General features: G+C 39.3%; 1 protein-coding gene across 5 annotated transcripts in view; it reads right to left on the reverse strand.

Moving 5' to 3' along the window:
- The window catches only part of DIAPH2 (diaphanous related formin 2), a 413,545-nt gene that overhangs the window by 354,901 nt on the left and 46,617 nt on the right, over window positions 1-12,027 (reverse strand). For all 5 annotated transcript variants that reach the window (XM_048514791.1, XM_048514790.1, XM_048514789.1 and 2 more), the window contains 3 exons: window positions 8,595-8,734; window positions 2,881-2,955; window positions 2,725-2,794 (listed from right to left, as the gene is read on the reverse strand). In XM_048514791.1, the coding sequence (XP_048370748.1) occupies window positions 2,725-2,794; window positions 2,881-2,955; window positions 8,595-8,734 (285 nt within the window). The remainder of the gene's footprint in view (window positions 1-2,724; window positions 2,795-2,880; window positions 2,956-8,594; window positions 8,735-12,027) is intronic.

A 12,027-nucleotide genomic window follows, 5' to 3' on the forward strand; every position in this document is an offset into this window, starting at 1 on the left:
GAAAAAGTTGGTGACTTAGTAATTAAAAGATATTAAAAAATTTTATTGGGTGATGACAACGTGCACATGAGCTCAGATTGAGGGCAGACCAAGTTCTGCCTGCATTAGGGGTGCAGGAGTCTCTTTCGGTAAAGCTAGGATCCTCCTCAGAAAATAATTTCATACAGGTTCCAGATTAGAAATCAGGCATTCACTCAAGAAGAAGAGTTTGGATTTATATCCCCCCTTTTTCTCCGGTAGGAGACTCAAAGGGGTTTACAATCTCCTTGCCCTTCCCTCCTCACAACAAACACACTGTGAGGTGGGTGGGGCTGAGAGAGCTCAAAAGAACTGTGACTAGCCCAAGGTCACCCATCTGATGCGTGTGGGAATGCACAGGCTAATCTGAATTCCCCAGATAAGCCTCCACAGCTCAGGCGGCAGAGCTGGGAATCAAACCCGGTTCCTCCAAATTAGAATGCACCTGCTCTTAACCACTACGCCACTCTTAACCACTATATTGTATAGTAGCTGTGGAATGACAGATAGCAGGCATGAGGCCAGAACCAATTAAGACTAGCAGTTAGAGAAACAAACCATGTGCCAATTATTTCCCTTTATCAAGAATCCACAAGTGGAGGAGGAATTAGACTTCAGAGAGAGATCTCCCTTGCAGCCTAAAGGACCCTGGACATTGTACTGCCTCAGTCAACAAAATCCTACAGGTTCCTTTGGCCTGTGAGCTCAACAGAGATGTCAGCCATAACCCAAGATATATGTTTAATTGGGCTTTACACCCACAGACTAGAAGACAAATCAACTCCTCAGCTCACACTGGTTCCATAGAAGTCAATCAACAGACCAGCTCAAGCACAAGGACTACAGACATTGTCTCAGATTGAGCTGGGTAATATGTGTAGGAAAAGGAAAATATTTGTTACATTGCTCCTCCCATTCTTTACATACCCATACTCAATTTATTTATTTTCTTGAATATTTAACTTATTTTCTTTATTTTCTTTCATGTGTTTTAACACTTTATAACTTTACTTCTTAGCTTACTAATGTTCAACTCAGAAGCCTTGAGATCTGTGATTTAAAGCCATATTTAATATTTTAGACAACACACAGCATTTTCATATTCGCAGACACAAGCTTGGGTCCACCACAGCATTTCCACAGACAGAAATTCATTCAGTGGATCAGAGCTATATGGTCTACAAATGAAGTTCAATAGAAACCTTGTTTGCTCAGTGTTGTCTTAGAACTCATGTTCACATTCCATGGTCTGGTTATTATAATTCCAGTTAAACTAGTTTACCCATCAGATCTAATATTCTAAAAGGTTCTATCAACACACTGAACAAGGGCTTGAGTCTACAACCAGCACTGGTGACCATTGAAACCTGCTGACTAATCTCTATTACAAGTTCTAGGTTTAAAAATGCTCATCAAGCAATTTGAAAAAAGAGGCTAAGCAGGACGATATTTTTGTTATTGAGCTTTGTTGAACATAAAGACTACCTGTTATGGCTCAGCCTGGTCTAGCAGGCTGCCTCTGGGAGCTCGCCCCCACGTGGATGCCACTTATGACGCGGCCTGGCGCTATCGTGGGACCGCGTCACTGCACATGCGTAGGCCAGGTCCTGAAGCTGCGTCCTTGTAAGGGCAATGGTGCAGCTTTCGTCTGGGAGCCCCCTCCAGCCCTTAATGGTGGGCAGCGCGCCAGCAGTGGCCGTGCCTTTTTGTTATTGATTTTTGTTGAACATAAAGACTACCTGTTATGGCTCAGCCTGGTCTAGCAAGCTGCCTCTGGGAGGAAGACTCAGATAGAGAGGAAGGGACAGTTTTGGTTCCAGATCCCCAAGCACCCCCTGTAAATGCAGAGCCTGACCAGTCATTAGTCTCTGCAGGACCAGGCTCCGGCAGAGCATGCAGTCAGGGATCCATTGACAGGTTCAAGCTCTGAGATTCCCCAGCCAGGGTCTAGCTCTGAGGCTCTTCAGCCTCTTCACAATGAGCCAGAAGGGACCCTGTCAGCTCTGTCATCTCCCCTGTCTCCAGAGCCCCAGGAGCAATGCAGGAGGAGACTGCATGCTAGGTTACAGCAAAGGAGACACAGTAGCAGGTTAGCAACCATGGGGCGAGCTGACTTGGATGCTAAGTCTTTACAGAAGCCAGACTAAAGTAACCCAGCTGCAAGAAGTTATTGTACTAGGGAATGGGAGGCTGGCTATAAAAGAGAAGTTGCAGCTATCTTGTGGCGACAATGTTGTGTTAAAATTTGCAGGCCTCTGTTCCTAGCCTTGTGTACTCATTAAATAGCTGCACTCGCTGAATAACTGGGTCCGGACTGTCTGTTGGTTCCTGAGGGCCTGTCTAGGACACAACCCAATTTCTTTATTTTTTTAAAAAATCAGCTACGTCCAATTTTGTTTTTTTAAAATGTTTCTTTCTTTGTAGGCAGTTTTCAGTAAGAGACTAAACTTCTTTTCAGACCTTCCAGAATACTGAAAATTAAAAAAAACATTTAAAAAACACATTTTATACACTTTCAATCAATGAAGTAATCTCAAAATTAATTGTCCATTATTCTTAATTTGTCTTTTCTAATAGAAGGAATAGACCACACAAAATAGGCTAAGTAGATCCAATTTATTGCAATAATTTCTTTAAAATATAGTCAGTAATAATTGTCGACTGAGCTCATCCAAAGCAAAAACCAAACGAAACTGAAAATCTTACCTTGTTATTCATAAATGCTTTGAGGCACTGTATAACCTTATACTGATTCTTCTTGTCAATAGTTTCTTGCCTTTTAAGGGAAAGAAATGTTAAACAAAGGCATTTAGTTAAATGTTATTTCTTCTCCACTCCTTTCTTTGAAATTTCAGTACTTACTGTCTCTTATCCAAAAGTTTCTCAAGAACATCCAACAGAAGCCCAAGTCCTTCATGTCCAAAATTGTTAACCCAGCTGTGGAATAACAGAAGGCATATTAAATACATATTTACACTTTTTCATAAACATTTGCGTAGACGAAATTAACACTCCAACAAAGCATTCTTGCCTATGTGGAATCATCATCAGTTCTGAAAGTTAGATGGAACACAGAATATCCTATTGTATCAAAGGCTAACCATGGTGGTGATGACTTACTTCCAGCCAATCGCCATGCACACATGGCTTGGGGGTGGGGCTTACACAGAACATGTAAAAAACAACACAAACAAAAACGGAATGTGGTGGTTATTCACTCTCTCCCTTGCCCTTCTGGAGGAATAATTACAGTCACTGTACCATATACAGCTACCTGAGAAGCAGGCGTAGGCATCAGCTGTTCCCCGTGGGAAGGCTGCAACTGATGGCAGTCGCAACTGTGAAGTAAACTGCTGTGTGGCGATACAGGTGTCTGGGAAGAGGAGCAGGCATTCGGGAAGTGTCTTTTAGTTGTTTTTCTGATACTATACAAAGCCCAAATACATTACCTCCATTCTTATAAATATCCTGCTCAAATCCTTTTAATCCACCAAACAGAAAAATTGACACACATTTAAGTTGTCAAAAGAGAACCTGGAGGACACCTACAACACTATGCAACTAAAGTGCTACTGTTTTTAGAATCACTGACATCCTTAAATACTTAAATACTACATATATATATATAAAAGCAGGGTGTTAAACACTCCAAGTATTTGATAATACTCCATGAAAGCCACAAGCACCTATAATTCCCATTCATCCGACAAACCACTCAGGGATCTTCATATTTTATTGTACAGCATTATTTTTACTGCAGACACTTCACTCCTCTCTTTGCTAAAACACCACAGACTTTGGTCTTTCATATTAGCAATGTGAATGAACAGAAACCCTCAAACAGAACTGGCAGCATACTGTGGCTTTTGATGGAGGAGGTGGGGAGGAGTGATATTCTGCATATTTGTTCTGGCTGGGTGTATACAGCACTCTATCACTAGATGGCTCTGCAGAGCCACTGAGGTCCAGGATGCCTTTTGAGATGCACTGCAGAACATACAGTGCATCTCAAAGGCCACTTAAAAGGAACAATATCTCCAGGCTGGCTCAGCCACAAAACTCCAGGAAGGGGGCCCAAGGGGTCCATACAAACCTGCCCACATTTTAAAAGTCTTTGTCTTATGATCTATAGCCATTGAACTGGGCAAGACTATAAAGAGCAGGGCCTTCTCTGTGTTGACGCTTCAAGTATTAAACACTCTCCACAAGAAAGTCTACATAGTGCTCTATCAGTATTTAACTGTTAAGTTTTAGGAGCTTCAAGTTCAAGTCTTCTTCAAGCTTTTATATTCTGTTTGATCCTATTAAGTACGTGAGAAAAGAGTCAGTGTTGTGGCTATGTGAATGTAATTTTATGACTCTGTAACACATGCTGGTAATTTGAAAAGATATGGTAGAAACTAGGATGTTGTGGGTTTTCCGGATTGGGAGGAAGAGCCATTTGCAATTGTTAAAAGTGTTAAAGATGCGGTATGCAAGTATGATTTGCATGTGTTAAGTGGAATTCTCCCAGTTTAGCATTTGTATACTACTGGAACACGACCATACAACTCGGAAAACCCAAAACATCCTAGTGATTCTGGCTGTGAAAGCCTTTAACAATATGTATGGTAGAAAGTTTAAATAAATAAGTAATCATTGGTCCTACTTATAAGCTCAAAACCACAGATTTTGACAGAAGATCCAATGAAGGATGCTGCATCACCTACTTGGTCTCACTGCCCAATGTCTACACAGGAACACTAAAGCATTAAAATATCTTAATTCAGCACAAAATTGTTTTATGAGCTCATTCGATTCTGTTAAGCTATCATCACTTTGGAACTACCAACCAGGATTAGTTATGTAGGTATGCAGAACCAGATGGAATCTGATTCCAAATGAACATACTGACTGACATTTGCTGCGGTTCATTTGAATTATTATTATGTTCTTGGAGAGGTAGAAGCCACCTTTTTGTCCATGAGCCCTTGAACATATTTGCCTATAACTTAGTCGCTGGCTGCATTCCAGTAACATGGGACATCACACATCATCATCGCTTGTGAATTCTAAGCACAAATGTGATAGTCAAATAGCCTATTCAATAGCCACAGTAAGCCATGAATCTTCCCATGCGCTGAAACTTAGATAAAGAAACTCTCAGGTATGGCAGAGAGTGTGTGGCATTTTGCAGATGAGATGCCACAACTAAACTTAGCAGTATTGGTCAGATGCTTTTTGAAACAAATGAATACTTTTTTTGTTTATATTGTCCTCTCCCCTTCCTTTACTTATCCATTCTTTTAAAGTATGTATATTGACTGAAATAGACATGAACACCGAAATGATACCACACAGTGGAGGGGTCAAGAGGAAGGTTTTATGCCTCATGGAAGGTTTTATGCATAATGGCACCCAAGGGAATGAGAATCCACTGTTTCCCTGATGGAGGGGCAGATCCACTTGTGCACGCCCACTGCAGCCCTCCATGGCAGTGGGATGCAGCATGGGATGCTGCACCAGTGTCCCTGCATCCCTGCCACTGGCATAGCAGCACCAGTGTGTGGCTGGGGAACACTAGTCTTCCTCTTGGCCATTGCCCCCCTTGAACCAGGGCCTGGGGCTTTGGACTTATACCATCTTTTCGGTGGCATAAGTTCATTAAGGCCTATGGGACTTTCCGGTGCAGGGAGAGACTTGTTTGCATGTTTACCCTCCCCACACCTCCAAGAAACCTTCTTGGAGTGACAGACTGGGATGACCATGGTGCTGCAGTCGAGTGCTCAGCCCACTGGATGGGGCTGTCCATGAGGTAAAATGACAGCAAGAAAAAAAATGGCCAAGAACTAATTGTAAGATTGCAGGAATATAAAGAAGCAGAAGCACAACCAACCGACCACCCTCTTCTTCAGTCCTTACCCTCATATATCCAAAGAGAAAAAAAGGAGACAAATACAATTCAAGTCACAATCAGAGCAGAAGATTGGTTTAGCTAATGTCTCCTTGGCTGAACCTGAACCCAAGTATACAAGAATACAAAAGGTAGTAGCAACGATGCTTCCCCAATACAGCTCAACAATGCAGAATTCAAATAGCTGTTAAAGGGAAGATTTGAAAGTCATCTGAACAAAGACAGCAGCTGAAACTATAGCAGTGACTGAGAGTACAAGAAGAGAAAGATAAGCCCAAGCATATCCATTTCACTCAAAAGACAATTAAGACTTGGATGACAACAAAAAAGGAAAACGGGAAACTTTTACACAAAGCAGATAATGCTTATTCATGAACTGAATGCAAGAGCAGTTAATGGAGAAGGTAGGGAAAACAATGAAGCAATGGTGCTGTCAGAACGACTCCATCAAGTTGGATCTCTCAAAACATGTCTCAGAGGACTCAGTTCACCTTCCTCTGTCTTTGTTTTGGATCAAATATGTCAAGGCCATCTTTATGCGACAATTTTACAAACCTTCTGTGGAAAAACGTACTGTCCTCTTTTCTCCCACACCACCACAAAATGTGCTAGATTTGACATATTTTCTCTGTATAAACCATGCTAACTGCACTATTATCAGCAGTATAGGTAAGGAAAACACTTTTCATGCAAGTATCAATCAGACATAAAAGCATGCAACACAAAGACAGAATCCCTGAACTGGATACAAACAGTGATGTAAAAAGCAGGGATAAACTGGGGATTCTTATTACAAAACCGCAAAAATGCTACCGAGCCAGGGAAAAAGCTCCAGTCAACATCATCTATGTATATAAAAATGTTTCCCATACATTATGACGCATAGCAGGCCCCTATAAATGTACAGATCATGCTGACTTTTTGTTAAGAACAGTAGAACCCTTTTTTAAGTAAATTTCTTGTAAATTTTAATTGTGAGACAATGTATGTCTATTTTGTATTGTTGTCATGCTGAATAAACATTTATTAAAACTTAAAAAAAAAAGAACAGTAGAAAATCAGCATGAAGAAAACCCAATTTTGCAACAATTGCTATTTTGATGGAGAACATGTGTAAGGCCATTATTGAACATATTTCAAGTAGTCAGGTATTAAGGAGCAAAAAGATAATGCCACACAACTATTGGGTAGCATACTGTATTATATTGCTAGAGAAAGTTTATGGGATGAGTTAATTTGGCCGTGTTCCATCTGTTTATCTTTACATCAAACTTTAATTCAAATGTCTATTAAAGAGTAAAATACTATCTGCAACTATACCCTTATTCCTGGTTTCCCTGGCTGTCTTTGAGTCCCAAACACTGCATACTGGGACGCCTGGAGCAATTTTGTTTTTGTTTTTTAAAAAAATTGCAGTCTGTCACTACAAAGAGACCCTTAAATCATGAGTGTTTGATCAACACAGCACTAAATGTCTCCTAGACTGATGCTGCTATTGATCCAGGTTGCCCCTAAACGGTCACTCTGCTGTCTTTCTGTTATGTGCATATGTGAAAAAGTCACCCTTCCCCTTCTCTCTGAAGGAGCTGTCCAGAGGTCTAGCTGAAGGAGCTGTCCAATTCAGCACTATGTATCTAGTATAGGTGTGAAATTCAAGTAGCAGACTTGCAGTCAGATTACAATCCTAGAGGTCTAGTCCCAAAATCCAGAGAACAGGTTTTTAGAAGGTTTATTAGCTGCATATATATTCCCAGAAGCATAGATACTTGAGAAGAATAGATACTTGAGAATAGATACTTGAGGTAGAATTATGCAGAATATGGGAAAAACAAAGAAAAATGCAGTGGTTACGTAGATATTCTTACAATGTATGAACGCCCCATGCCCTAGAGATTAGTTCAAGGCAATCCCTCCTCCCCCAGTTTGAAAGCCTACTAATGAGTTGATGCTGGACTCCCCTATTTATGGTTTTTCCCTCCAGTCTGGGAATTCTCTTTCTGGGCTAATCAGAAGTTGGGTGCTACTTCAAAATTTCATTCCAAGACAACTTTTGTGCAACCGCTTCATTCTGCACCAAAATTACTCCTACGTGCAAACTGAAGTATTGGGTGCAAGGGAGTGAAGTCCAGGAATACTTTATCAAGTAATTACAGGGTGGTCAAGTGGACACATGTAGCATGCTGATTCTCAAGGCTCTTCTAGAATGTAGCTTGGGCTTTTATTGCCAAATTCAAACAGATAAACTGGTGTTATTCTAAAATTATATTCATGTACCCCATTAGTAAAGGTACCCTCATTTGGTAAACCTCAATGTATTCTAATTTCCAAACAGGAAGAAAACATGTTGGAATTGATCAATCATTTCACCGCAGAGGTCATAAACATCCATCCAGATTTTTAACAAATTTTATGCAACTGCTCTAGTCCCAAGAACACCCACTCAAGCAAGCAGTTTTTGACTAGCAGTAACTGGGATCAGAATAAGAGCTGCAGTTTTTGACTGTGTAAAAGTACCTATTGTTTTGAAAAGCTTACTGTTTTACAGGATTGTATACCAGTTATATTCCAAGAGAACAGGAATAATGTATTTTCCTATGTGCAGCATTTTTCCTTGGAACAGATAACTCTGTAATACTACAAATTACAATGAAAATTTCCTTTGATAATAATTTCCCGAGCTCACCTGACTGGATTGCTTGTTAGAGACACTCTCAAAGACTCTAAGCAGTTGAGAAGCTTTTCCTCTGAGATACCTGACCGTAATTCATGGACATATTCTTGGGATGATAGAGTGCACTCATGTTTACTGTTTTTCAGTCCTCCCTTAATAGGAAAAAAAGAATATGTTATTTCTTAAAATGCAACAAAAGCACAAGAGACACTCATTTGATTAACACATTAAAATAAAAGTCAGATTTTTCTCCTTTTGTAGCCAATATTTCCTTCTTACTTACTTAGTTCTTGCAAGTATACTGTTACTTTATTTTAGGCTTATACCCTGCTCTATCCCAGTCGAAGGCCGGATTCAGGGCAACTCACATACAAACAGTATATAATACAACAAAATTCAGCCCAATAACAATTAAAATCCAATTCTTAACATGGAATTTAAACAGCTTTGGCATCAGTGAAATTTTCAAGTAAGTTTTCCAACAGGGAGGAGATCATGTAGTAGAAAAACCAACCAAGCTAAAAATTAACTCCCCCCCCCCCAAGAACCTACTCTGTTCACAAGGGAGGGGGGAGAGACCTAGAGCCAGTATCATCAAACATGTCTCTTGTCTATTTGTCTGAGAAAATGATGGCCACAATCCAACAGTTAAATGTGTTTAAGTACACCGACTTCAGTGACTGAGCTTAACTGCATATTGGCTTGTGGCCCAACATGTCAGTATCTTTAATCATTTACCAAAACAACACAATTTTACTCTCAAACTATCATTATGTTTACATATATCTCTGGAAATAACAGTAAGGTGCATGGAACACATATATTTGTATACATATACAAATATTGCATAACCACCTGTTCATTAACAAAGGCAACTGGCACTCACTATCTGCTGTAACAATAAGCTTTCTACTTTGAATCACAATCATAATTAAATTGGTATGTTATTTTTTAAAAATGTATCTTTACAAGTACTTCAAATCATGCTTACCTACTTTGATCAATATGCATCAGTCAAATTTACCTAGAAGATACTGGTTTCCTTTATACCCTCTGCCCAGCCCTTATCTTATGCCAATTATAATTTGCATGAGTGTGAAAGAAAATAAATGTCTCAGCTCGGAATTTCATAATGTAATAAGGGAGGTGTAAGCTGATCAAACTGTCACAGCTGCCCAAATGAGTATCAATTTGTTCAGAAGAACGCATCAATTGTCGGACAAGTAAAAATACTTATGGGGGTAGGGGAGGGGACTAATGAACTCTGGAGTACTGGATTTCTTCTTAAGCCACATATGATAATGCACTAAGACAGCAATGCCAGAATCTTCAAAAGTAATGCCTGTGAATTTTTAGTAACCCACATTACTATGAAAATGAGTAAAACCATAATTGATTTCAAACACATTTTTTCAAATTAGTTAATACTGGTCCCATGGGGAGGTCTAAATACAGTTGGAGGTACCACTTCATCACCTAGTGATTACAAAGAAAATGACGGAAGAGGAAAGAGCATACAATGCAAATGGACACTGAGTAGTCCATAACAGTGAGCAACCAATGTTAGTTGAAGCACCGTTGTAACCTACCCATGCATAAATGCATGTATTTGCTCCTTCTGACACTTTTATTGTGAGTTTCCTCAGTAAACCGGCATCCTCTACAATCTGGTTGTCTATTACAGGTACATCTCAACAACAAATCAGAAAAGTTCCAAGGTACTTGTTTTGTGTGTGGTAATATGAATACATATAACCTTTGTAATATTTTACATATTTATATAGTTATAGAGAGCCAGTGTGGTTTAGTGGTGAAGAGTAGTGGACTCTAATCTGGAGAACAGGGTTTGATTCCCCATTCCTTCACATGAGCGGCAGTGTCTTATCTGGTGAACCAGATTTGTTTCCTCACTCCTGCTGGTTGACTTTGGACTTTGGTTCTTTGGAACTCTCTCATCCCCACCTACCTCACAAGGTGTTTGTTGTGGGGAGAGGAAGGGAAAGGAGTTTGTAAGCCCCTTTCAGTCTCCTTACAGAAGAGATAAAGGGGGATATAAATCCAAATTCTTCTTATTATTGATCATAAGAGCAGAACGCTGCAAATACACTCAGCTAATAATGAAGCACAAAAATCATCAAGCAGTATGATTTGTGCTGAATAAGCAACATATTATCATGAAAATATAAAGGTACCATCAGGATTTTCTTTTGCTGCATCTCTCTGGATAGATACAATCTAACTTCTCTAAGATAATCAATGTAATCAATATAAGCCATTTATGTGCTTGGCCTCTATACCCTTTTAGGACCAATTAAGTTCCAGCACCTTAACATGTTAGCCTATACAGAACATGCAATGGCATATAAGACATTTAATATTTTAACAGTTACTCATTCCAAATTATATTGAGAAAACTTCTCTTGGCAAATGTCTAGCCAAGCTCAACTAACATAGTGATAGCTGCATAAAAAAATACATAATGATTAAAATACCCTTAATTTTCTGTGAAAAAAAATACTTTGCTTTAAAAAATTCACTGGCAGCAAAAAAAAAAAATTACCAATAGACAAATGTAATCAAAAATATATTAAAGCATCTGTTTTTCATGCCTATTCCTTAACGAGTTTGACTCAAATGAGACAAATAATCAAGATAATCATAGGCAAAATATGAAATCTGGAAGAGAGAGGATCATAAATTATCACAGTTCAAAAATGTGTCTACCAGCAACATAATTGGAAGGGTATGTTGAATTACACTGACTGCCTTCTTGATTAAAATACAGTCCACTGAAATATCTGAGAGCTGGAGAAATGGTAATAAGGATGGCATTAATGGGTTGTGAGTACTTCTCTCCTGGACACATAATTATTTGTTTATTTGAGTATCTATCCTTTTTGTTTCTATTACCAACAAATTAGCCATAAAGAACCAAAGTGCACACTGAAACCAAAAAAGCAGTGTACAAAACAGAGAGAAGCCATTCAAACCAGAAATAAAAAAGAGTAGCAGACATTAAAAACACAGTCACAACATCCCATTATCGTCACCACCTTTGAAAAACAACTGAACTGGCAAGGGATCAAAACAAACCTCCTTCAGGAGAGAAGTGCACCTCAGAAGACACCTTTTTAGTGCCACTACAGGCAAGGCCCTGTCTAAAGATGCCAGCCCACTGCATTTCGCACAACGGGTGCACTAAATGCAAGACTTTTCAAAAAATGATTTCATGAGTATACTCCCCAGCATTCCTTTCCAAAACACCTAGAGCAGTAAACTTGAAATGTGTGCTCAGTGCAAACGTCTTAATCAAAACAAGATACTTGGACTTAAATTTCATTTTTAATCTTCAAGCACTGGTATAAATTTATATCTTTTTGTACTACTTTACTGCCAATTTTATCCCTCTCCTATGATATATCTGTAGCAAAATTTCTCTCTTCAC

Source organism: Sphaerodactylus townsendi, linkage group LG13, assembly GCF_021028975.2.
Source record: "Sphaerodactylus townsendi isolate TG3544 linkage group LG13, MPM_Stown_v2.3, whole genome shotgun sequence".
Classification (NCBI taxonomy): Eukaryota; Metazoa; Chordata; class Lepidosauria; order Squamata; family Sphaerodactylidae; genus Sphaerodactylus; species Sphaerodactylus townsendi.